The sequence below is a fragment of the Zootoca vivipara genome, chromosome 8, assembly GCF_963506605.1.
Source record: "Zootoca vivipara chromosome 8, rZooViv1.1, whole genome shotgun sequence".
Lineage (NCBI taxonomy): Eukaryota > Metazoa > Chordata > Lepidosauria > Squamata > Lacertidae > Zootoca > Zootoca vivipara.
The window spans coordinates 68,038,687-68,066,111 of NC_083283.1; the positions used below are offsets into that span (position 1 = coordinate 68,038,687).

Below are 27,425 nucleotides of genomic sequence, written 5' to 3' on the forward strand. Positions count from 1 at the left end.
CTCCTGTATCATTCTTCTATCAGCTTCCACCCATGACTGAGTACAAAGATGGAGGGAGAGGTGTTGGAAAGCACCTTCACAAGGTGAGAAAACAACTTGAGTGTACATACCACAGAGGCAGGAAGAGCAGCTCAGAGGCAACAAAGGAAGAAAGGAGTATGGACACAACAAAAATGGAGTGAGGTTTCTAGCCACACCAAGACAGAACAAGGCTTGGTGCCCTGAAGATGTCTTGGACTACAGTTCCCATCAGCCTCGGGAAACATGGTGCTTGTGGGAGTTCTAGCCCCAAACATCTGCAGGGCAAGAGGTTGAGGAGCCCTGGAGTAGGGTATGCCTAAGTGAATGGTTGAGTATGGAAAGCAGGTACATGCCAGGCACACATTTGTGTTTTCCAAAGCCATCAGCCTGATCTGGCATTCCAGTCTGTTCTCACCTGTCGACACTGCTGATGTAGGCTGTGAGATCTGTATAGTTTGGTTCACAGTGTGATGGGACCTCCCCCCACCCACCCACCCACCCACCCACACAAAATCATAGCTGCCAAGTTATCCCTTTTTAAAGGGATTTTCCCTTATGCTGAATAGGCTTCCTCGCGAGAAAAGGGAAAACTTGGCAGCTATGCAAAAAATAGTACCTGTGTGCATAACTGGGACCTGAGCAGATGAGCTAGGGCCTGCTACTTGGCGTAGCATATATGAAGTTCAGGGTGGGGAGGGGAGTTGAGATTGTCACGAGGTGGACAATCCATCCTGTGTCTGCACTAGAGGGATTATTGGTGGTGCTGGGCCAGAGAGAGAGAATGGGTTTGTGTTTGCTTGTTTGTGTTTGTAGGATGGCCCAAACCATCCCTAAGTGCGCTGGCAAAGGTAAGATAGGATATGGGTTTAGAGAACTCTTTCCTGGTGGTGTTGGGGAACTTCCAATATGCTTAGGCTGCCTCAAATGGGCTGGCTTGGGAGTTCATGCCTTCCAGGACAATCATTGAACCATCTCAGTGTAAAAAGGTAAAGGACCCCTGGACAGTTAAGTCCAGTCAAAGGTGACCATGGGGTGTGGTGCTCATCTCACTTTTCAGGTCAAGGGAGCCTGCCTTTGTCCACAGTCAGCTTTCTGGGTCATGTGACCAGCATGACTAAACCGCTTCTGGCGCTATGGGACACCATGATGGAAGCCAGAGCACACGGAAACGCCATTTACCTTCCTGCTGCAGTGGTACCTATTTTTCTACTTGCACTGATGTGCTTTCAAAATGCTAGGTTGGCAGAAGCTGGGAGCTCACCCTGTCATGCAGATTCGAACTGCCGACCTTCTGATTGGCAAGTCCAAGAGGCTCCGTGCTTTAGACCACAGCACCACCCGCTCCCTTCTCAGTGGCCCAACACATGTGGCCGGACATATGCTCAAGTGGTTTCCCCCCCACAAAGCAGGTAGGGGGCCCCTGAGACCTTCCAATAAAAGGTTGGTATGGTAATAGATAGAATGATAATAATGATAATGATATATATATATTGAAGGTATCTACTTTGTTGGCTCCCTGTATTGTACCTGCTTTCATGGCTTCCTGTCTTTCTGCACCAGACCGAGAGTACAGGAAATTGTACCTCTGGAAGTGTGCCATTGTGTTCAACAGCATTTTGTTCAACACTTAACCTTCTGCTTCAACTCCATTTACTTCAAGAGAACATAAGCATTGCCAAGCTTTCCCTGGCTGCCACTCCTCATTCGCTTCTTGCCTTCCTTCATTCAATTTTTAAACAAATAACATCTTGCTAATAGTTGCCGATGAACACTCCAAAAAGCTGCTTATGTATTTACGAGTTTGTCGATTGGCACGGTCAACCAAGGTTACAGGTTGCTCTATGATGTACATCAACCCCCGTGACCACCATTTTGGGGGTTCTATGGCCCATCAACCCCTGAGCAGGGTGTCTGGACAAGAAGCTCTCTCCCCCCCCAAGCTCCCTTTAAGGGGATTGCCCTGCTCTTGCGGTGCTCACTTGGTCTAAGGATCCATTCTCAACACCTTGTCCACCATCGTTGTGACAGTTGCTTTGAGGCAGGCAGTATCTCCAGATTGGCCAATTGTCCTGAAGGGAACATTCCTTCCTGCCCCCCCAATGGTGATGAAGGGACTTCCATAGCAAGCCACACCACATCTAGCCATGCCCCAACTGCTCCCTACATAGTGAAGCTTTTGGTTCTCTCTCTCTCTCTTTCATCTTTCTTCCACTTTCTTCGGCTGCTTCAGAGGTCCAGCAAGCCGCCACCACTGTCCATGTAAAAAAGAAATTGTTCTCCTCCTCCTCCTCTGCTGCGTCTGGTGCCTACTGTTCTGAAATCTAGAAGGGAACTGAGGCTGAGGCATGGGAGTAGCACGCTTATATTTCCAGGGAGCAGATCAGAGGGGAGAATGTAGGGCAAAGCAACCCCCTCTGGTCTGCTCCCTGAGCCATGCCCACAGACTCCTCCGCAATTGGCAGTGCCACCGGCAAAAGAGTCCCCTGAAACAGGTGTGGCTTGCAAAGGTGGAAGGAACACCTCTCTCCCTGCCTGCCTACACCGCAGGAGCGAGCCCTGTCTGCTGTGGCCGAGCTGAGCTGCAAACTGCACTTCCCCAAAGCTAAGACAAGCGGTTCTTATGTATTCTGTGATGAAAGAATCGGAATAAGTCTCACAGGGCAGACCCAGAAATAACACCTAGCTAGACCAAAAGCCTTTCTCTTAGGAATTGTAGGCGCAGATATACCGAAGGAATCGAAAAGACTGTTCATGTACGCTACTACGGCTGCAAGGATGCTGCTTGCCCAGAAATGGAAAGGTGACAAGATGCCTATAAAGGTGGACTGGCAGATGAAACTGCAAGATTGTGCAGAGATGCCGAGATTGACCAGGAAAATCAGGAAGATCAGAACTTCAGTAGAGTTCGGGATGAATACAGTTTGCGTTTAAAAGAACACTGTAAACACTGCAACTCTTTGGCAGGCTCTAAATAACTCTGGCAATGTTACAAAGACTTTGGAGACAAGGGAGGACTGTAATTTGGATGAACTATAATATGCAGTTGACAAAGGTATTTAAAGAATCTATGGAGGGAAGGAGGGAAGTCCTAAGAATCGAAAGAATCTTGTTTTATTTTTAATGTTTTCAAGAATGTTAATTGTGTGATTGATTTTGTAAAACCAAATAAAATTTACTTAAAAAACAACAACAGCAGAAATAATACCTAGCTATACAGTACCAACTATTTCATTCTCAACAGTAGTAAGATATTGGCATTAAAAAAAACCCAAACATGCTAAGTTCAGAGATATAACAAAAACCTAAATAAGTCTATGCTTACTTGATAGGATTCTTTGCAACGTCAGGGTCTCGGGCAGTCACGGTTCCTATGACAGTGTTTATCTGGACATCTTCCTTCACTTCAAATACGTAGGCTGGCCTGCTGAACACTGGAGGTTCGTCTACATCCTCCACCACAATTCTGACAGTTGTAACATCTTTGAAGGGTCCCAGATAGAGGAATCTGGGGTCCACGTGAGGATTGCTTGCCTCCACTTTCAGAGTGAACTGTCTTTTCTTTTCAAAATCCAAAGCCTAGGAGCAGAAAATGCACATGTTAAATAGAAAGCTGATAACGGCTTTCCAGGGAGACCTGACATTCAAAGAGGCAGACTGAAATGCGTCGGATGAGCGTGTTATGCACTTCAAAACAAACATTTGCACTGCAATTCAATGCATGCTTGCCCAGAAGGAAGCCCTACTGCTTTCAACCGTACATACGCCTGAGTAAGTGTATCCAGGATTTCGGCCTCAGAGGTAGGGTGGTTATGTGCCCTATTTTAGAGAGGAGAGAGGGTGTCTGGTGTAAATATAAAGAACCACAAGGCGGGAGAGCAGAAGGGACAATGAAGTTGCTTATCAACCTTTAGCAGAGAGTCCTCCTCCATCTACTACGGTACCTTCTTTCTCTTCTTCAAAGGACAACACTTCTTCTTGCTTCTTGGAGAAGACCAAGAAATGCAGGGTGTGCATTTGAGCCCCAGCTCGAAGAAGGGCCTGCTCCAGAAGGAAGGTGTGTTTGCTTGAATTGGGACTGCTCAGGTGTTTCCGTATTCAAGCACTCCCACTTCAAACAATTGCCCCATTTATGCCTTGTGAAGAAGAAAATATACAATGGCAACTTCAGAGATCTCTGTAATGTCTGGAGATAATGTGCTGCTGTGAGACAAGAGGTTTGTCCTCCGATCCTGCACCTTTTAGAAATCATTAATGACTTCATTTCCATTGAAACATTCCTGCCTTTCCTACTCTGATACTTCCCAAATGTGTTTGCCCAACAACGTTGCCTTCCCACACTTCCTTGCAAATGAGAAAATAAATCAACCACTCTGAACCGACTTTCGTTTCCCTCAAAGCCCCTACCTGAAAAGGGGACACATTTTGGGGGAAAGTTGTGTGTTGAAAGCCGTTCCTCACTGGAAATGCAACTATGTTATGTGAAGTCAGAACCGATGTAGCGTGGCGTTCGGTAAAAGAGCGTAGCGAGGATGCTGTTGTGTTGTGTCAAGGGAAGAGATAACTGTCATTTGTTATACTTCATTGATGTTAATGAGCGCCGACGGTCAGTCAATGTTTCTGGAACTAGCTGTAGATGCTTGCTCAATAGCGCTTGATGTCTGCAAGAGTTTTCTTCATGAGCTTTGACAGTGTCTAGCGAACTCAGACGCAGCCCATGTGGTTGGCAGGGCTACCCCAAGATATGTTGCTGCCTCAGGAAGAACAGCAATTGGTGTCCCTGCTTCCCCACCACTGCCCCACCATTCAACGTATATAGTGTGCAAAACATGGCCAAGTTATTTTGGCACCTGAGGCGGCAACCCCTTGGGTACTTATCTCACTCCCTGGTAGTAAAAAATACAATAGTAATAAATGAAACAACTGACAATTTTCTGCCCTTTCATGACACCCCTAAATCAGGGTGCTGTTGTTTTTTAGATGGCTTCCTCACTCTGCCTAACAGCACAGACAGTCCCGATGCTCTGTTGCGAGCTGGAGAAGTGGCCAGTAGTCGCAGTGCAGCCAGTTAAAGAGGAAATAATATGAATTCTGTAGCTGAGAGGATGAAGGAGTCTCGGGGGGAAAGAGGAAACACTCCAGGTAGAAGTGGGTGAATCCTTCAATTTCCAATTACCCCCATTTCTCATTTTTCCCCATCTTAATTTCCATTCCCCACATTTCCACATCACTTTGGGATTTCTAAAAAAAGGTTGTCATGAAAATTCACCAGCACTTTTGTGTGAGTTTCTCACAGTATGCATGTTTGCTTAAGAGGCACCTTTTTTCAAAGCAAATTTCCCTAATGCGCTCTATTTTCGTATGTTGTTTTCACAAATACGTGCATTTTTATGTGCACCTCAATATATGTATTTCTGTACACTCTCCTTGGCATTGCAACACACATACACACAAACACAAGCAAAGCACAACTTTTGATGGATGGCTGTGTTTTGGTTTGCATATTGTTTTGGGAACTGCAAATTTGGTAAGTTCGCCAACTGAGTTGAATTTCTCTCCCACCCCTAGTTTCAAATAGAAGCTTTTTGCTTTCTGGGGAACTGATGCTGGTTTATAGACTGGCTCTTTCTGAGTATGGGGCTTTTCTTCCCCTCTCTATGCTCAATGCATAAACAGATATTGCAAAAATGCCACAAGCTTTCAGTGCTCTCTCCTCACATGTAACCAGGCCCCATAGAGGCTGCCCCTGGAATTTCCTATTGCTTGAGGAAGTGGGGGGAATTGTGCGTGATGTAGTTGCAATTAGATTTGACTACATCGTGAAATCCTGAGGGTACAGAAGAAACATCACAAGCAATTTAGGTGGAAAGGAGACAAACCATGGCTCTTCATTTTTTTTAATCCCTTGTACTGTAAGAAACCTGGCCAAAGCATTATTTTTCAGAATCGGACGCAAACAGAAAATTGAGTGATATTGGGATCAAGTCCTATGAGGCATTTCTGTATGAACAAGTAATGATGGGTGTTGTGCAGAGATCTACAGGCAAAAGTGCATGTTTGAGACTCTAATGTCTTTTTCATGTTGGCTAAGTCTGAATTGATGCAGGCTGATATCTGTAACCTTATCAAGCTTGCTAGATAAGTTGCTTGCAAATGAGATTAGTGAAATGCTTTCTGACAACGAAGGTGTCATATTAGTAGTTCCCACTCAGGATCTAATAAGGCCCTGCTCTTTAAAAAACAGAGAGACAACAAAAGAGAAGTCAGAATGCTCCCGGATAGAATTATTAATTGCATTGTATAGGGGAAAAGACATAGGAACACAGAGCTCTGATATGCTTTTGCATTAGATGGGATATTAACTTTACCCAGCTTTTCAGAGTGTTTAATTTCAAAATATTTCATATGCAACACGGCACAGTTTTTGAGAATTTGTGGGGGCTAATGGAGCAGATTCTTAGCCAGCGTCTCTAAAACGTATCCCCCCCCCCTGCAACATGTAGAAAAGAAATGGTGTGTAAAAGAGGCCAGGTTGCCATTTGATAGAACAAGTCTGTTGCACCTAGGGATGTCAGAGAATTCTGTCAGTAACAGAAATGGTCACTGTTCACATTTTTAACCCAGGTCCAGAACAGAAATCAACCCAGCAAATACAACTAGCATCAATCTAGTGAATATAATTGGCACCATTTTTTTTAAAAGCCCACAACCAACACCTAATTAATCAAATGCCCAGTCACAATATCCCTTATGCTCTAGTGTGACCAGGAAACAAGACATAGGATGGGTTGACTCATACAGGAGCAAACGTGGTCCTTATTAGCTGGTGCTACACAGGGCAGGAAGCAGGTTCTGCCCACACTCAAATGGTGCACCTCTTTATTTCTTCTCATATAAGTGAATGGCATTTTGCTAGCCCACCCAAGCATGTTTAGCATCTAAATAGAGTTATATGAAGTATTTTGTATTATCTCACAGTGGTGATAACTACTGGTCTGCAGCCATGAAGAAGCAGCTTCTAGACACAGGCTGAAAGAAGCCTGCAGGATCTGTAGCTTGTGATGGGTCAGGGTTGAGAAGGGAGGTGTCGAGGTAGGGAGGGCAGCCTGTGTGCCCGGGCTGCCCAGGGCCACTTGATCTGATCTGGACAGCCATGCAAAAGTGTGAAATATTTCCTCTGAAGCCATTTCTCCACTCTTTGCAGAGCATTACTATACGTTGACAAGGGTGTTAACAAACTATGTGTGGGAGACAAAACACATGTGACAAAAGCATGCTGAAAGCCAAAGGGAAACATCTGAGAACATGCACCTTTTTCACTGTTATGATGCCTTCCTGTGTCGCCTTGTCTGTGAAGACGCCAAACATTTCTGAGCCATCCCCTTCGATGATGCTGTATTCCATCTCTGCATTTGGACCCACATCAGCATCAGTAGCTTTTATCCTGCCAACCGGTGAATTGAGAGGTGCAGACTCATGGATTTTGAACTGGTAGGCACCTAGAGATAAAGGGAAACTTTAGCCAGACAATCACAACTATTGGGGCATTTCCCCCAAATCTCCAGTCACATGCAGGTTTTCTTCCTACATCTATTCTCTACCAGCAGCCACACTAGTAAATTGATTCCTAGGTTGCTGCTGCTCCAAGTTGCTTGCAGGACTTTCTTCTTTCTCAATAGAGCCATTCTGTTGCATTCCTGATTCTAAGTACTACAAAAGGCAAGTGCTTAACCATTCTATTTGTTCTGGCATCAGACTTAACTCATACACCCTTCAGCTGCTAAGTCTGCACACCGGAATAGTTTCACTCTGGCTTTTGCTTATGGCTCAAGGTTACTCTTTCCTTGTGCTGATTTAAAGATGCTGGTGTCATGGTGCTTTGTCAAACAGGGGGAAATGATGGTAGGGCAGAGGCACCCATTTCCCTGCACCTGTATGGCAGCCTGCAGGCGAAGGGAACAGCTAGCTTGCACGACAGTCCCACTCATGATTAGAGTACAGAACTGCAACCGCATCCATAAGGCTGAGAGGGGGTCTTGCTGTCTGGGCAGCCCAGGACCTCCATACACACTGCCCTGGTTTGCATCTCAAGCAGGTTACTTTGGTGCTGCTAATGCAGCAGTTTGACTTGACCCCCAGAGGTGCACTCCATTGTCTCTCGAGTCAGGCAGATGCCAACAACAACTGCAGCTATCAACTCAGCACAGAACAGGTGATGCAGGGAGCCAATAGTATCTTATCTGGCTCCCTGAAGTGACTGGCTCTGACCCTGGCTCCTCAAATACCTCACAGTAACAACAGGTTGCTCTATCTGTGGAATATCGAACCCTGTAAGCCTATCTGCCAAACCATTCACTTGCCTGACAGGCTGAGAGCTGGATGGAACCTAGCAGGGATAAGTGCTTTAAATAAGCCCAGCATCTTGTTGAAATCAGGGCTGCTTTATTCTACCGCAAACCCCTACAAGGCATTTCTCTCTTTCCCTGCCCCTTGAACTGATTTTCAACAAGTCCTCTCTTTACAATGCACGCAGGGCTGTTTTCGCCAGATGGATTATGGCAAAGCAAAAGCATCCATACGTCAAATACAGTGAATAAGGAAACAGCAAACCACCATTGTGCGATGTGACATAGCGACACAAGACGACGCACAGCCAAAGCCCTTCATGTTAACTTGCTGCACTGCAAATGACCCAAATACATTGTCTCGGGGACCTTTTGGTCATTGTGCTTCTGCATCATTGTCTCAGAGCATGTGAGACGCCCTTGGCCAGAGATGTGTAATTCTCTTTGGGCCATGGAACCAAGTCTCAAATTATGGCTTACTCGTGTCAACAGAAGTTTCCTACTGTCCATACCCGCAGGCTGACGTTTGCCCTATATTAGGAGTTATTCTTCAGTTGGGGGAATGCCTTCCTCAACATTTTCAAATATATAAACCTGGCATACTTTTGTATCTAGAATTATTTTCCCTGGAGAGAAAAGTATTTGGTGCAGTTCTCTTCGCTAATGCCATTTCAGAATGCATCAAAATCTTGCGGCTACTTGAAAGCTAGTATGTCAGTAAAGGTAAATAAACCCCTGACAATTAAGTCCATTCACGAACGACTCTGGGGTTGTGGCACTCATCTCGCTTTACTGGCCAAGGGAGCAGGCGTTTGTCTGCAGACAGCTTCCGGGTCATGTGGCCAGCATGACTAAGCCACTTCTGGCAAACCAGAGCAGCGCACGGAAACGCTGTTTACCTTCCCACCGGAGTGGTACCTATTTATCTACTTGCACTTTGACGTGCTTTCACACTGCTAGGTTGGCAGGAGCAGGGACCGAGCAATGGGAGCTCACCCCGTCCCGAGGATTCGAACCGCCAACCTTCTGACCAGCAAGCCCCAGGCTCTGTGGTTTAGACCACAGCGCCACCCGTATGTCAGTAGCCTAGCCTTATTTCTAATGTGCAGGGTTTGCCCAGGCAGGGAGGTTTTCTGAGATGATTGGTGGTTTCCATGGTACTTGACAAAACAGCAGTCTTTGAGCCCTGGATTAGACAAACTGACAAGCACTGAATCATACTAAATATCACAAAGGCTGCTTAACCACTGAAAGAATGTAGTCAAAAACAACTAGTAGCTATATACTATAATGTACTCAGTGTAAGAGCTGGGCTAAATCCCCATACAGTGGAACCTCGGTTTATGAACACCTCGGTTTATGAATTTTCGGTTTATGAACACCGCGGACCCATCTGGAACGGATTAATCCACTTTCCATTATTTTCAATGGGAAAGTTTGCTTCAGTTTATGAACGCTTCAGTTTAAGTACCCCGCGGACCGTCTGGAACAGATTAATCCACTTTCCATTACTTTCAATGGGAAAGTTCGCTTCAGTTTATGAACAGACTTCCGGAACCAATTGTGTTCATAAACCGAGGTACCACTGTAATTCAATTGATTTCAGTGTACAGTGGTACCTTGGTACTCAAACAGCTTGGCTCCCGAACAAATCGCCCCCCCGAACGCCACAAACCCAGAAGTAAGTGTTCATGTTTGCGAACATTTTTTGGAAGCCAAACGTCCGACATGGCTTCCACTTGAGTGCAGGAAGCTCCTGCAGCCAATCGGAAGCTGCACCTTGGTTTTCGAACCATTTGACTCCTGGAATGAATTAAGTTTGAGAACCAAGGTACCACTGTACTTTCTTTTGACTCTTTGAAATAGGACATTACAATACCATAGACAGAGCTGAAGATAAATCTAGGAAATAATTGTCAATAGTGAACAGTAGTAAGGCTGGGTGTTTTCCATAAGCTTTCACAGATTTGTGACCAAAAGGTATAACCCCCTCCCTTCAATATCATCAATCTCTTCTAATTTTAAAGATTCCAGGCTTGCTGTGTACAGGTATATTTGCATCCCCACCACTGGATTGTAGAACTGAGCTAGATAAAGCAGAATTATTAAATCTTCCATACTCTGGGGGAAACGAGGTGGGTTGTCATTGACATCCGTCAATGTGATGTTCACCGTGGTGGTTCCTGACAATCCACCCATCTGTCCCCCCATGTCCTTGGCTTGGATGACCACTTGGTACTGCTCCCGGTTTTCTCGATCCATGTTCAGCAAAGCTGTTTTGATGATGCCTGGGAATGAGAAAATTAAGGACACCATTGAAGGTAACTGACTTTTCTTGTAAAAGCTTAAGTTAAATGGCCAGACTACCGCACATCTCTTCCTGTATGGACATGATATCAGTGGGAAGGGCTTTCTTTGCAAAAGCTCATTGTAAGTAAGGATGGAAAAGTGCTGCAATGGAGGAACCTCATGCTCAACGAAGGCCACCATGCACTCTCTTCATGAAGTTAAAATAATCCTTTACACAAGCCTTTTCAGTCCATGGGTTTATTTGTATGTGTGGCTCCAAGCCCACTGCTTTCCATTTCTGGCATCTGCTCAGCTTCCATATTATGTTGCAGGACCAGTTGCAGTAAGCCTGAGGTCACTGCTGTAGGGACACAGGGAGCCATAAATGACATGACAACCTTTTTGGGATCCAAATGACCACAAATTTATTGATTACAGGTGCAAGAAGGTTTTGGCTTAGGCACTGGGTCTGTATCCTGGATCAGCCAACCCAATTGCTGTCTGGTAACTTTATCAGGGTCAGTCCTGGGTTAAGGATCCCCACATGATGCACATCAAATACAGAGGACCCCCTCCAGGAAAACTGGGGCATTCCATGGCTTGTTAGCCCCCGTCCGGGCATACAGACAGAATCCTTCCCCTTAAACCCCTTTACCAGGGTACCTCGATACTTTGATCTGGAGGAGAGTGGGGTATGGCAAATTCCTCTTTGGCGACCAAGTCACTCCACCATAAGGTCATCCACATGCACCATCTTCTCACCTTCAGATGGGGCCAAATTTATACAGGGTGGGATGTCCGATGCCGACTGCGCTACTGGAAGATGGTGCAGCCAGCTTTGATGATTTGGGGAGGGACCCGAGTGCAAACAGGCTTAGCCAGGTCCGTCTCCAAATTCCTTCTTGCAGTCTGGCCTCTGATTGGCGAGTGTAAGTTCAAAAGAGGTAGGGGAGTCCTGTCACTCCCTGAGTGGAAGGTCTTGGTGTCCGTTCCCCCCCTGTCCCCCCGCTTTTAGTGTTAGTTTAAATCGTTTGGGTAGCGCACCACATTTTTAAGGCGTGTTATGTTTTATTTGTAGTTTTGTGTGTATGTGTGCATTGAACAAAAAAGCTGCCTAGAACAATTGCAAAAAAGTAATGAATCTAAACCTCCACTCTGTCCTCTTGACTACAGTCGCTAGTAATGATTGCACTCAATTATAGCCTTGTCAAATTGTATCTGGTTCTGTTGTTTGTGTGACTTGCACAACATGGGAAAGAGCTTCAAGCTATTTGCATATACTGCTGTTTGATGCAGTTCTTTATTCAACCTATTAACCCCATGCTAAAGCATTTCATGAAGTTAAAAGGGAGCATAACTCCCCCTCCCCCACATTGCTTTTTGTCCTGCATCTTTGTGTGCATGTGTTTTCTCCCACCCCTTTCTTATTTGAAATTTTTATTTTGACAAACGGGGTGAAAGCAAGCCTTCATTAAAGACATACTACTACAACATTAAACTGAAAGGAAATCCATGCAAAAAATAGCAAGTCCCCAAGCATTCTTTCTATATATTTAGAGGCAGAACGGTATTGGGAGAAGGAAAAAGAAGTTGAACAGAGGGGTGAAATATCAGTATCATTCTCTTTGGCTTTCTAAAATGTAGGATGCCTTTGCAAACTGCCCATCTGTTTATAAAAGCTGGGCTCCTAAAAAATCTGTTACACTCTAATGTGGCCAAGGAACAACGGGGCTATGCAGATAGGACCATACGTTAAAATACGTGCATGAACAGATGGGTGCTTGGAAGTCCCAACATCGAGGTTTCAAAGCATGTAGCAGGCAGCAAGGTGCCGATAGAAGCAAGCTTCCCCTCCACTTTCTTTCAGATGCTGAAACAAAACACCTGGACCAAGCAGGATTGAGGTCCCTTCACATCAGCCAGGGCAAACTTACTTTGAGTAGCACTTTAAAATCTCCCCACAAACAGCTGGTTGTTGGGTGCTTTGGAAGCTGCTCAAGTGGGCTTTGACAAAGGCATAACGCTCACTCTGCCAAACTGATAACTTGCAGGATTAGAGCATCTCCTGTCCCCCAAAGGGTGTGTTCTTTAATATATATATATACCATATATGCGTGCAATTGCATGCATTCCATTTGATCTGTCACAGGTTGTTTGCACTTGAAAATGAACTTTCCCCAATAAGTTTCCCACAGATCTTTATTGCAGATAAGTAAATTTACTGTGAACTTTGTAGTTATAAAGTTTACAAAAATGAAAGCTTACATAAAATAAGAGAGAGAAAATTCCCTGTCCAGATTTCAGATAGTCTTATTCTTTTTAAGCACAAGTCACCACCATCTCTCTGTCTACCACACTTTCTCCTTCCACTTCAAAGCTGAGCTGGCTTTCATGTCAGTTTCCTGTATGAGCCAGAGAGTTATAAAAATGATACCTCCAATCTTTTTTTGAAGGACCTGTGATTAAGCAGCATTCATCTCCTTCATAGTCTTATTTTCCTTTCTGCTGACAGATGGACAACCTCTGGCCACTGAGCTCATTGTATGTACCGTATCTTGTTGTGCCTCCTGAAGCTGCCTTAATCTCTCCCCCATGGTAGCAGCCATGACGAAAATTGAAGCAGGGTGATCTTTATTCTGGATTAGTTAATCCAGAACATTTATGTCTATGGCTCTGCCAATTACTTTCCTGCAGGCTCTAGCACATTACCCCTGATGGATGGTTGCCCTTGAGAGACAAAAGGTTGTCCACTCTCCATTTTTATTCATGAAAGCCAAATGACTGAGCTGAGCACTGCTTTCGATGCAGGCATCCTAAACATTCCCATTATTTGTTTGTTTTCAAATGGACTGGGGGGAAAGGACTTTCCATCCAGGCTCCGTTCTGTTTTTATTAGGTTAAGATATTAAAATAATGTGTCATATTTACAGATGTATCACTCTACTGGGCCTCTCGAAGTCTGCACTGAGTCAAATAGAATTTCCTTGAAGAATTTGCCAAATAGGTCCTAGCTTGACTTAACACGTCGTTTTAAATTATGGAGGTTGTCAGAGAATGACAGATTAAAATCTCCTGACCTGACTCAGACTCGACGGAAAAATATGGCTGCCCCTGGAGAATGCTGTAGACGACTCTAGCGCTGTTCCCATACGTAGGGTCGTCGGCATCCGTTGCTGTGACTTGCACGACAAATGTACCTGCAATGATAAAAAAAGAAAAGAAAAATATTTGCTGTTCTGCCAAAGGACATCATTTTAAATTGTCGCTCTTGCTTCCAGCCAGCCGCATAAACTTAGTACCTGGAGATTCCACCAGAGGTGCCATTTCAGGAGTTTTCTCCAGAGCTGGAAATGGGAATCATGATGGTTGGGTGTTTGAGATCCACAGTGAGTTTTGAAGGGCTGCTCTTGATTGCAATATCATTTGTTGCGGCTACTTTTTTTTTGTATACCTTGTACAGTAACAAGAGATACAGGTGTTCTTGCTGTTGGATAGCATTGCCCAGCCAGCTTCCCAACACTGCGTGTCACTGCTAGTTGCCAAGAAGGAGATGGGGAGAGGAAACTCAGCTAGGAGCTCACTGTAGTTGTGGCTGCTACAGACTCTAGCATGGTCCTGATCAAAATTTCCTCCCATTGCAAATCACAGGTGAGTGTGTCTGATGTGGTGGGAGGTTCTGCTAGGGATCATGGTGGAGGCAAATACTTGCATCATTTCCTCCCACACCACTGTGCATGCTCTAGTTGTCTCCCGCTTGGACTACTGCAATGTGCTCTACGTGGGGCTACCTTTGAAGGTGACCCGGAAACTACAACTAATCCAGAATGCGGCGGCTAGACTGGTGACTGGGAGCGGCTGCCGAGACCATACAACACCGGTCCTGAAAGACCTACATTGGCTCCCAGTACATTTCCAAGCACAATTCAAAGTGTTGGTGCTGACTTTTAAAGCCCTAAACAGCCTTGGCCTAGTATACCTGAAGGAGCGTCTCCACCTCCATCGCTCTGCCCGGACACTGCGGTCCAGCGCCAAGGGCCTTCTGGCGGTTCCCTCACTGCGAGAAGCAAAGCTACAGGGAACCAGGCAGAGGGCCTTTTTGGTAGTGGCACCCACCCTGTGGAACACCTTCCCACCAGATGTCAAAGAGATAAACAACTCTCTGACATTTAGAAAACATCTGAGGGCAGGCCTGTTTAGGGAAGTTTTTAATGTGTGACATTTTAATGTATTTTAATCTTGTTGGAAGCCACCCAAAGTGGCTGGGGATACCCAGCCAAATGGGCAGGGTACAAATAATAATAATAATAATAATAATAATAATTACTGTCCTGGTCTGGCATGGGGTGTTGACACCATCTATTTGTGAAGGAACGTCCAATTATGCAAGGACAATATACATGGCAAACCGCTGATTTAATTTGACCCGGGGGCGCCAGTTAGGGAGGGGAGGGACGGTTCTCACCTCCATGTTTCAGGCCAGAAGTGTATATCTGTAAATGGGGCAAATACTTGGTAGATATTGAACCTGTCAATTTACTGTGCTATGCATGTTATCAAGAGGGGAGGTAGTATTTTGTAATAGACTTCTCATTCCCCAATTGTTTTGATTGCGTACACACACATCCAGGGAACAATCCTTTTCACTGCACATCAGGGATGGCTAACATTGTGACAGTGGACATCTCCAAAGCACAAAAGTGGGTGTGAGGAGAGCTGCCTACCCAAAGAATAGTCCTTCAGTTGTTCTACAGCATTTTAAACCAGTAGGAGAACACTTCAATCTCCCAGGACATTCTATACGGATTTGGATTTCCGTGAATCTGATATTAGTTGATCCACACCTCACAGATAAATGTGCTGATTAGAACATAATCATCCTTTGGATATCACACACCTCCAAGTTTTGCAAAACCCATACCAAAATGCATTAATAGGCACATTTTAGGATAAAATACACTTAGAAATGTGTACATGGAGATGACATTATAATAAGATACATATTGGAATGCAGTGTTTTGGTGGATTGAAAAAAGAATCCATAGCCTAATGCAGAAATGGAACATAATGCACCTCTGAATGAACATATGCTTAACAGGCATGGACTAGAAATAGATTATACTTGCCCATACTTTAGTGTAGCATTCACAAGTCTAGACTTGTCCCTTGACCAGTAGGTGAAAACTGATCTCTGCATTGTTGGGCACAATTCAAAGTGTTGGTTTTATATACACAGTGTACACTCCAGATTTGAACTTAATTTGTTCCGGGGGTCCTGCGTAACCCGAAAGGTCTGCAACATGAGGCACCGCTTCTGTGTACACGCCTAGAGCGATAAAGTGCTTTTGCGCATGCGCATGCGCAGAGCGCTTCTGTACATGTGGCAAAACCCGGAAGTATACACTTCCAGGTTTGCCGCATTCGAAACCCGAAAGGGTCCACTGTAAAGGCTCACACACCTCAGGAGCCCAGTGCCACATGGAATTACCTCCTTCCTTGTGAGCCTACACAGACCCTGAAGTCATCATTGCAGGTCCTCCTCCAAGTACTCTGGTGCTGGAAGTCCAGGGTGGGGGCAACAAGAGAAAGGATAGATGTAGTGGTTCCCCCTCCCTCCTTTATGCTCAAAAGGAAACAAACAAAAATCCCAGACAAGAACTTTCCTCTTCTCTCAGGTATCTGATCGTTAATGTTCTCTGTACTTTCATTGGTTAATGTAACGGCGAATCAGGCCAATGTTGTTAGGGTGTCATGGGGTTTCGAGAAGTGTATATGATTACGTTCTTGCTTGTTGTTTCTTGGTTTTTTAATTGTTTTAATTGCATGCAATTTCTTTTCTTTTTTCCTATAAGCTGCCCTGGTATAAAAGTGATGTACAAATGATAATGTTAATATTAATAGCAATAGTTATAATAATAGACTGATGTGACACCTACCTACATCAGACATTTCTGGGACGCTGGCATTGTAAGTGTCCTTTGTAAACAGTGGCTCGTTGTCGTTGATGTCGTGGATCTTAATGATGAACTCTGACTCTGGCTCCACTGGCTTTCCAGTTTTTTTGTTGATAGCTTGAGCACGGAGAATGTAGACAGGCTTCTCTTCCCTGTCCAGTCTCCTTGTGGCCTGTATATCTCCAGTTTTCTCATTGATAATGAAGAGGTCTCCTGCTCCATCTCCTGAAAGGATGTATTTAAGTGTAGAGTCTCCTTTATCCTGGTCAGAATGAAGCTGCAACAGAAATAAAAAAATTAAGCAAAGGGGCAAATAATGGGGAAACCATTTCCGAGTGTGAATCTCTGTCAATGTGAAGAAGAGGAGGAGTTTGGATTTGATATCACCCTAAGGAGTCTCAAAACGGTTAACATTCTCCTTTCCCTTCCTCCCCACAACAAACACTCTGTGAGCTGAGAGACTTCAAAGAAGTGTGACTAGCCCAAGGTCACCCAGCAGCTGCATGTGGAGGAGCGGGGAAGCGAACCCGGTTCACCAGATTACGAGTCTACCACTCTTAACCACTACACCACACTGGCTCTCATGCTTAACCACTCTTTGCTGGTTAGAACATCTCAGTGAGTTTGTTTTTTGCATTGTTCTTCTCAATCCTTTCCCATCAAAAGCTATTTCCAGCTTGCCCAATTTCAAGTTCCTGCTGTTGTTTTTAAGGATGCTGTTTTAAAAAGAGAACATAGCACATTGTGATGAACCTTGACTATATTATTAGCCTTGCTTGCTAAGGTCTGGCCACCTTGTTTTTACTAGCATCCATTTTTTAAAAAAGGGCAGATCTCCGTTCTGGAAGCCAGCAAACCTAGCCTGTCATTGGGCCAAACCAGATGTGACCTTAAATGTAGCTTTTCATTTGTTGTCTAGGTGACCTGTGCACAGAACCAAGTAAAGGCCAAACTAGAAGTGACATAAACGGCAGGATTCATTTAATGAGCCCTCTTGGCAGAAGACCAGTGCAAGGACTTCCACTTGCACAATGGAATCAGGAGTGATGGTCAGGTGAATTCCCAAAACAGCACATGAGGGGAGGGGAGGGGAGGTCAAAAGCTTAGTAGTTGAATCCTTTCATTTAACATGCAGGCTTTTAAAAATGCAAATAACATTAAGGGGTGGGTGTCGTGTCTTTGTGCGAGTGATAACCAGGATCACTGCAGGCATGAAGAAGTAACCCTTTCCTCCCTTGCTGTTGTCCTAAGGAAAATCCTTCCTCTGAAGCTGATATTTGCAATCAGTGCCAGTGGAAAGATTTCCTCCTAACACAAGCATCAGCTAAAAAAGAGTCTTCTTGGGCCTACAGGAAGGGAAGAAAGGAATAACTGCCTCCTCCATGCCTATACCAATACAGTCAGTGGCAGAGCTTCATGCTCCGACACCGGGGGCGCGCCTCCTGGGGGCACGGTGTGCCTCTCGGAGGGGCGTGGCGCGCATTCCAGGGGTGGGGCGTGCCTCCTGGAGGTCCATGGCACACGTTCTGGGGGCAGGGCTTGTGTTTTGGGGCGGGGTGGGTGCCCACAATGGCGCCCCTTGGAGCCTGCCGCTCGGGGCGGCCCGCCCCTACCACCCCTATCTTCCTACGCCCCTGAATATAGTTATTTATCACCCCCCCCCCCCCCCAGGTTTGCATTTTCAAAACACTCACTTGTGGAATATAAAAAGGCATTTATTTATATCATTAAAATCATTTTCTTTTCTCTTCTGTTTGATGGTGTTTTTCCCAAATGCATATGCTTCTCATGGGGGACACTGTATGGAACACAACATTTGCATCTCCCTTGTGTTTGCATAACACCATTCTGTGCTACGCGACGCAGTGAAATGCAATAAAAAGCGAGAGTTGCAAAGATCATGCACTGTATTGCTTTTTTTCTTTAAATCATGCAAAGCAAGAAGTGTGCTGAATCTGCAAGGACACTTCTCTCCCAACCCCAACCATCCGCCGAGAGAGTTAATGCAGGTTGAGAGGGCGATCCTAACTCACTTAGCATACGGAGAAAGGTTGGAAACCCTCATATGGTTGGTGAACAAAGGGAGCCCCACCCTCACCAAAGACCATGGGAGCAACAGGGTCCTTGCTGGGATGTGTGTTTGACATATGATACAAAAGTGATAAATATATATATATGGAAATTGTGGTAATATGTGTGCATGTGGCTATACACAGTTGATTTTCGTATTGCATTTATCTATTTATTTAGATTTATGTACTGTACTGCTGTCCGCTCTCTGACTGTAATAAAGATTGATTAATTGATATACCGTGCTGCCTTTTTGCACAAGCCACAGGCAGTTTATAGCCAAATCAAACAAGAGAAAAACAGAGCATAAAATCCATAAAATAACACAACTTCTAAATACATAACACAGCAACTAGTGGCAGCAGCAGCAGCAAACTAAACAATGTGCCCAGTTGGGGTTCTCCTACAAACACCTGCTTAAAAAAGATCTGATTTAACCAATCGCCTAAAATTACATAGAGGTGAGGCCAGATGTACCTCAGTAGGGAGGGAGTTCCACAAATGAAGACCCACCACTGAAAAAGCCCTTCTCTAGGCATCCACACTTCATCCTATGTAGGGACCACCAAGGTGGCTTTCATTCACTGATCTTAAGACATAGGCAGGCCAGTATGGAAGATTGCAGATATTTGAGTCCCAGGCCATTAAGGGCTTTAGATACCAAAGGAAGCAGCTTCAATTAGTCCTGGAGAACAATCAACAACCAGCACAGCTTTTTTTTAAAAAAATAGGAGCAATATGTTTGCAGCCTGATGACCCTACCGGCATCCTGACTGCTGCATTTTGCACTAGTTTATACTTACAGTCTCTCCTCAAAGGGCATTACTACAGTACTCCACAAAGAGGGCACTACATTATTCCAACTTGGAGGAGCATGAATAACCATCGCTATTCTATCCTTTCCCAGAAATGGCTATCATTGGCACCCCAGACAAAGCCAGGCATTGGTGCTCCTACTCACTGAGGCCACCTGAACCTCGAGTGACAAAGATGGTACCCGGAGCACCCTGAAACCAGGCAGCTGCTCCTGGGAGCTCTGTCAAGAATTGGATGTTCTCCCAATTCCTGGACATGGGGAAGGTCCACCCACAACACCTCTGTTTTGACAGTATTTAACCTTAATGTATTGCCCTAGGTAAAGGGTAAAGGGACTCCTGACCATTAGGTCCAGTCGTGACCGACTCTGGGGTTGCGCATTATTGGCCAAGGGAGCCAGTGTACAGCTTCCAAGGTCATGTGGCCAGCATGACAAAGACGCTTCTGGCAAACCAGAGCAGCACATGGAAACGCCGTTTACCTTCCCACTATAGCGGTACCTATTTATCTACTTGCACTTTGACGTGCTTTCAAACTGCTAGGTTGGCAGGAGCTGGGACCGAGCAACGGGAGCTCACCCCATCGCAGGGATTCGAACCGCCGACCTTCTTATCGGCAAGCCCTACATCCAGTCAATTACCACCTCTAGACAGTAGAGACATCTCCAGGACCTCTTGGTATCAAAGGAACAGAGCTCAGTTCCATCAGGGTACTAATGACATTTCTCTCCAAATCCCCTGATGGCTGATACCAGAGGCTTTGTGCAGGTGACCAATACCTTGGGCTACCAGATCAAACTTTGTGGGACCATGTTGGACATCTACCGCAGGGCTGAGCAGAGGTCACCCAATGGCTCCATCCCTGGAGACAGGAGCGGAACCATTGCAATTCAATGCCTCCAAGTCCCAACTCAGTCATAAAAAAGCCATGGTCAGTTAAAACATTCTCCCTGTCCCTCTCCTGACAATGGAATGGTCATTAGTCAGGAGAGCCAATGCCGTTTCTGCTCCCAAAACTGGACTGAAGCTGGATTTAAATGGACATTCACCTGAGCACGCTTGAAGTGGCCCCCACAACCACCTTCTTGAGTGCCTTGGACTAGTGATTGGACAATAGTATCCAATAGTTCTAGTGCTTTTTTTTTTAGGGGGGGGGTAAACCTGAGGCGACAGTACTTATATCTTGATAAAAGTGTTGTGGGTGCCAACACATAATGGCTGTCATGGACAAGAACAACGCTTCTTCTAAGACCAGGGAAGTCATCTTAAGAAGAGAAAGCATCACCTCCTCTTTCAAGGACAGCTGAAGCACTCACCCTCAAGTAGAAGTAATTAAAAATGATTCAGGTATGTATGTGAATAGCAACTTTGCACACAAAAGATTGGTTCTTGTTATAAGTCTCTTTCCCCCCTTAACACATTCCATTTTAAACATCAAGTCAATAATTTAGAGTAAACCCCCAGAAGGATTAAAAACAACAACAATACGTATGCTTCTTGTCAAGGATGTTTGCAACTTTAGCTTGTGGGGGTCACCAAAAGGAATATTTCTCTCCCTGCATTTGTCCTTGAATCTGTGCTTTGTTGTTGCTGCTTCTGCTGTTGTAAAAAAGAAGAATACTATACTATTTTAACCCTCCTCTCTCTTTTCATTCCAGTACAGGATGCACCTTGACCTATTTGACGTGTTAACATAATAGCATAAAAGAATTTCTGAAACAAAAGATGAAAAGATTGAGGAGGAAAACAGGCTCAATTGAACACACTCGGTCTTCTTCAAATAGCTTAGTAGTTCGTTCTGTTCCATTAAAACCAGCAAGAGATGGAGTGGGGGGTGGGGTCAGGGAAGGACCTCAGCAGACACAATATTCAATTTTAACCCTTTGAGGAAGGGTTAGAATTTAATTAAAATTAATCCACAGCTAACTCAAAGCAACAGTGCTACAATCCACCTGCATCTCTTCTTGCCATACCTAACTTGCAGAATTTGGAGATCCACCTTGTTTTCCCAGAAAGGACAACACAGTCTACTGTTGACTCAGCAGCCTAATATCTACTGTGTTGATATTGCTCATCATCTGGATCCTACGCAGGGCCAGACCAGAGGTAAAGCAGGTTGGGCATTAGCTGAGCGCCCCAGGGCTGAAAAGGGCCTCTCATTGGCAGTGTTCAAAACTCCCATTGTTCTAGGCGCATTTTGCGACAGGGAATTTCATGAGCGCGAGCTGCTTCTGAGCTCCGGTTGCAGCACTGCGCCTAAGATTTCCGATTAAAACTGCAGAGTGGATGGAAAGGAGGACCTTTTTCTGCCTCCCCACTTCCAGCTACTCTCTGAAGACTGGAAAAGAGACCTTCTTAAGAATAGGTATTAGGGGGTGGGCAGGGGAAGGACTAGATCAGGGGTTGGCAAGGTTTACCTCGCCTGGGGAAGGTGATGGCAGCAATCTCCCCCCTCCACCTGTAACCTTTCAGAGATAATCCAATGCTTACCGCCAAAAACCAAAGTTGTGACGAGTTGCTACGAGGTAGGCGAAAACCACCAGGCCAGAGCCAATTTGCCAAGTGGGGAAATTCCTACCAGGCCCCTAAACGGCGACCAACCGAGGTCCATAGCAATGTCAAAAGGAGAGCCTTGCCTAAAGGGAGGGTGGGTGGGAAAACAAAGCGGCTGGGGGGTCCAGGAAGAGAGGCTGACTCCCGGCCATGCTCACTTAAATCAGCGAGCCACGCCCCTTTGGAACATCCGGATTGGACGCGCCAAGGGAGCGCCCATCTGGGAGCTAGCCAATGGGTTGGGGGGGATGGCAACCATCCCCCCAGCACATCACGTGATGGCCTCGTGGCGCCCACAACCCCCCCTCCTTCTACGGCGGAAGGGGCTTTTTCATATTGGCTCAGAAAATGCCTGCATTGCAGCTGTGGTTTACTGCTACAGCCAGAAAAGCCTTTTAAACTAAGTTTTAATTTTTTAAAAAAAACATTGTAAGTTAACAGTATTTCTAGTTGCCATAGCAAACACTGGCAGTGGCGCTCTGAAGAAGGTGTCCTCTTGGCCTTTCTTGAAGTGTGCAGAGGTGTTGAGAAGCTTCCACCGACCGCAGTGGCAAATAATAGATATTTTTAAACAAGTTAAGATTCAGTTCCTTATTATGAGCCAGCACTTTACTATTCTTTCTTATGTATGGGAGGGGAAATATTTCAAGCCTTCATTCAGTAAAGAAAGCATCTTTAGACTTTACTGTATTCCCAACTCTGAACATCATGTGAATTGCAACTTGATAGGGGGAAAAGGCAGAAAGTGCTGTGTCTAATGTTTTTTAATAAAAAAGAGAGAACAAAATGGCGTAGTCTTTACAGTAAATTAATTTGCTTAACTCCCTGAGTTTAATGAGGAGTCCCTTGTGAAATGATTCACTCAAGAGGGAGAGCAGACAGAAGATGAACTACAAATAAAAAACAGGTTAAGTGTTGCAGTAGACACAGTTTTACTAATTTCACTTGAATACCATTGTTAAGTTTAATCATCTGACTCACTTGTAATGATTCTCTACTTAGATAAAGATTATCCAGCTCTTTCCCTACTTGTTTTCCTTCAGTGTTCCAGGCAACTGTTTGCAAATGCAAGTATTCAATGACAAAATTGTAAATCTAGTTTTAAGCACTGCTAAAGTTGCACGAGTCACACACACACACACACACACACACACACACACACACACACACACACACAAATAGATTTCAGAGCCTACTTTTGCCTGTCCTTTTGCCCCTGTATCTTTTTCTCCTAACTTATATGAATGAAAAACATCAGGCTGCAATTTGTAAGCCGCTCTGGAAGCTTTATTGAGGAGTGGAATTATTCCTTTCACAAACTGATTTTTGTTCTTGTGCGTTTTTGTTCTTTTGCATTTCTGCAGCTCTGTAAATCAAATCAGAAAGCTACAGTAGCTGAGCTGGGAGGGGACCAAGGACAGCTCCATTGTTAGGAAAACGTTTGCTCAGATGGTGCATTATGGCAGCGATGGGAACACCTTCGCTTCCACTCCCATGCCTCCACATTTCCTCATAGCTGTGATCTAGGTTGTTGGCGCACTGTGCGCTTGGTGGAAAGACGGTCTGGCAGGAGGCAGGAATGGCAGCTCTTCCTTCCTCGGGGTGCTCTTTTCTCCATGAGGAGACCACTCTTTCGGGGTGCTTCTTGGCACCTGGGAAAACCCTTTCCTTTGATTGGTGGGACAACAGCTGGTGCCCTTCAGAAAGGGAAGCATGTGTACTTACAGAGCATCTTCAACTGGTCATAATTAAAGGAAGAGTCACCCCTTTGCTAGTGGGATCCCAGCTGCTACACAAATCTGTGCAGTAGAAATCCTTTGTTTCATGGGCCTTCCCTTCCTATGCTTTGCTTAAAATCTGCAATTTTATTTTATTTATTAAATTTGTATAGTGTCCTTCATCTGAAGATCACGGGGCAGTTCACAACATAAAAATACAAAAGGAGAACACAAAATGCATAGTAAAACAGAAACATATTTAAAAGGCCATAGAATGCTAACTGGCCAAAGGCCAGGTTATAGAGGAAAGTTTTCGTCTAGTGTTTGAGACTTACTCATCTCAGACTTCCCTTGTTTCTTTCTCTCTGATTTGCTTTCTACCTATTTACCTCTTTATAGTCCTCCTCCTGTTATTTCACCTCCATTTTCTCTCCCTTTCCCCTTCTCTTGCTTCTGGTCTTTCTTTTTTTCCTTCCCTTCCTTCCATTTTTTTCCCTTCACCATCCCAGCTCTAAGCCATTCTGCAAAGCTGGTATAGCAATTTGTGTATGTCATGGGCATTTGAGAAAAATAGATTGGCACTGTATTATGATCTTGTCTGTTACAGCTACCAATATCACACTTTTAACTGCATGCATTCCACAATGCTGTTGTGTAAATACTGTTGATATTTTGAAGTAAACTAGTTTTTACAAAACCTTTTGCTTATGTTTGCTTTCCTTAAGTTTTTTTGGCCAGTGTTAACACCTGTTAGAATCCACAGGGAAAGACAGACAGGTTCACTTCCTCTGTGAGATATTTTCTATTGCCTAGTTAGAAGATAGCCTAGGCCCTAGTGGGTATGAAATTCTCCTAAGAAACGCGGAAACGAGACATGTATTTTGTGTGTGTGTGTGTGTGTGTGTGTGAGTGAGAGAGAGAGAGAGAGAGAGAGAGAGAGAGAGAGAGAGAGAGAAATGGGGTGAAATAAACAGAATAATGCTATGTAGGTTGTTGTTGTTGTTTAGTCGTTTAGTGACCCCATGGATCAGAGCACGCCAGGCACTCCTGTCTTCCACTGCCTCCCACAGTTTGGTCAAACTCATGTTCGTAGCTTCGAGAACACTGTCCAACCATCTCGTCCTCTGTTGTCTCCTTCTCCTTGTGCCCTCAATCTTTCCCAACATCAGGGTCTTTTCCAGGGAGTCTTCTCTGCTCATGAGGTGGCCAAAGTATTGGAGCCTCAGCTTCACGATCTGTCCTTCCAGTGAGCACTCAGGGCTGATTTCGTTCAGAATGATCTTCTTGCAGTCCATGGGACTCTCAAGAGTCTCCTCCAGCACCATAATTCAAAAAGCATCAATTCTTTGGCGATCAGCCTTCTTTATGGTCCAGCCTTCTTTATGGTCTCTGGTTCCTCTGCCCCTTCAATATCCAGCTTGCACTTCTGGGAGTTCTTGGTATACTTGGAATTAAGTTCCACTGAGTTCAGTGGGAATTACTCACAGGACAATATGCACAGGATTGAGGTCTTAGAAAGGAAGAAAAAATGAATATATGGAGGCAGGATTAGCAGTCAGAATGGGGCAACAATACTTTTCAGGGAAGGAATATGTGGGTTTCATCTCAGACAAAATATTTAGGCTTGCTCAGGCAAAATGTCTTGAGCCAGCACAGGGAACAATCCTGATTGTTGTGTGTGATCAGGACAAGATACAGCTCAAACAATAACTCTTTCTACACCACTATAACAATCCACTCCCCCTCCATGCCAACCTCACATTTGAAGCTCTCTCCAGTCTAAAAAGAGCCCCAGGTGAGATACATCTTTGGCACCCCGCTTGCTAAGAATGACACAAGAACACGTATACAAGGACACAACAAAACATTCTTGAAAGGGAGAGGAAAATGGCGTTCTAAGGAAGGTTTCACGAAGGTCCAAGAAAATCTAGGAGGCTAGCAAAAAAATGAATCCACATACAGAATGCTTGAAACATTTTACTTCAAAAAGTCCATTTTCCCTTTTGTTCAGTGACAACAAAAAACAGCAAACTGAACATTGTGTTAGTGTGAGTTTGATAATTGCTAATCTCATTTTGCTGGTTTATTTTTATGGTATGAAACTGACAGCGTATCAGAGACACAATAGTAATTAAAGGAAGTTAATAGAGTACTGGCAATGAGCCATAATATATATTAGCAATTATTTTGTGTGTTTTTCAGAAAATAATGAGTAACATAATTTAGTGTAGTTAAAGTGCACCTACTTTGTTCATTCCTTTTTTATTTAAAAAAAACCCTCTTATATATGAACCGTTGTAATTATACATTACAATTTTTTTAAAAAAAATCAGAGCTGGTCATTTATTTCAATTCTCTGCATGATGCAGGAAATCCAGAACTAGAAAGCACCTAACAGAAGACTTCCAGTGAAGGAGAGCTTAATTTTATGGTACTGATGTAGTCTCACAATCACACACAGACAACGGGCACTAAAGCAGCAAAGTTTCCCACACAATTGCAAGCTGTGGACATTAACACAATGCTGGCGATGCAGCTCTAGCGACCATAAAAAGTCTGCACTATTCGTTCAGCTCCTGAAGAGATTGTGAGCAATATCCCAAGCTGGATAAGCTCATCCTGGCTGTGTCCAGGAAATTCTTGCTCTGCTCACTTGAAAGCATTCAGCAACCGTAAGCTTTATTACCACCCAACAGAACTGCACCACACCCTGTTTTCTCTATATGGAACAAGCAGTATTGTGCCCTATAAGTTCTGCAGTTTCAGACCTGAGGTGTGATCCTGGATACAGTTAGGTGGTTTAAATGCCACTGGCTTCCATGGGATTTTAGGAGCCTAACAATGTGCAGGATTACCTTTAACTGGAACCGGCAATTTGGAGTCTAATTTTATTTTATTTACTATATATGCCTCAACAATGCTGGTCACCGATTGTAACAATAAAGGTTTGATTTGATGATATATCTTTCCTCCCTTTCTCCCTTCATTTTTCTTTATTTTCCCCTCCTTAAAGCCAAATATGATTTGATCAACAACTCTTTTCTACTTTCGGTCTAACATTGACAGCACTTAGGCCTAATAGCATCACAGCAGTATATCATATGAACTGAATGATTTATTATTGTACTTTATAAATTAGCTTTCATCTATTACCACGGTAACACTTTTGTCACAGGATTATACTAGAAGATGTAAAAGACACAGAGTTGTCTGTCCTGTGCCTATATCCTCTCTTTTCTTCTTACCATCTATCAGAAATACACAATGTGATGTTGACACTTCGCACCACCATCTTCCCCCTCCTGCCCCCATCAATGGGAATTCTGCACCTCTGATTTCATCTACTTTGGTCCAGAATTAAGAACATTCTTTTTTTGGCATTTCCTCACTAGTTGACTAAGAACACAGGAGGCTGCATTTTGTTTCTTTTGGTGTATGATACAGATGTGTGAGGACAAACATGTTTTATCGGCTTCTGCACCCATCCAGGAGTTACTGGGCAGATCATTGGGAACTTTCCAAAAAATCATCAGCTATGTGTCCAAATTGTTATCTGGAGTCCTGTTGAAACCTGTAATATTTGGTGCAGCAAACTTGTTCTGTAATGCAACTTCTTGCAGAAGAGTGGAACAAAGAAATGTTACCTAACACTGTGCATTACAACAA

General features: G+C 44.4%; 1 protein-coding gene across 1 annotated transcript in view; it reads right to left on the reverse strand.

Annotated features, from left to right (window-relative positions):
- Positions 1-27,425, reverse strand: part of LOC118090347 (cadherin-6) — a 146,106-nt gene that overhangs the window by 27,078 nt on the left and 91,603 nt on the right. Inside the window, exons 3-7 of the mRNA XM_035125971.2 lie at positions 16,586-16,880; positions 13,730-13,849; positions 10,484-10,651; positions 7,330-7,517; positions 3,344-3,597 (exon numbers count right to left, since the gene is read on the reverse strand). Of these exons, the coding sequence (XP_034981862.1) occupies positions 3,344-3,597; positions 7,330-7,517; positions 10,484-10,651; positions 13,730-13,849; positions 16,586-16,880 (1,025 nt within the window). The remainder of the gene's footprint in view (positions 1-3,343; positions 3,598-7,329; positions 7,518-10,483; positions 10,652-13,729; positions 13,850-16,585; positions 16,881-27,425) is intronic.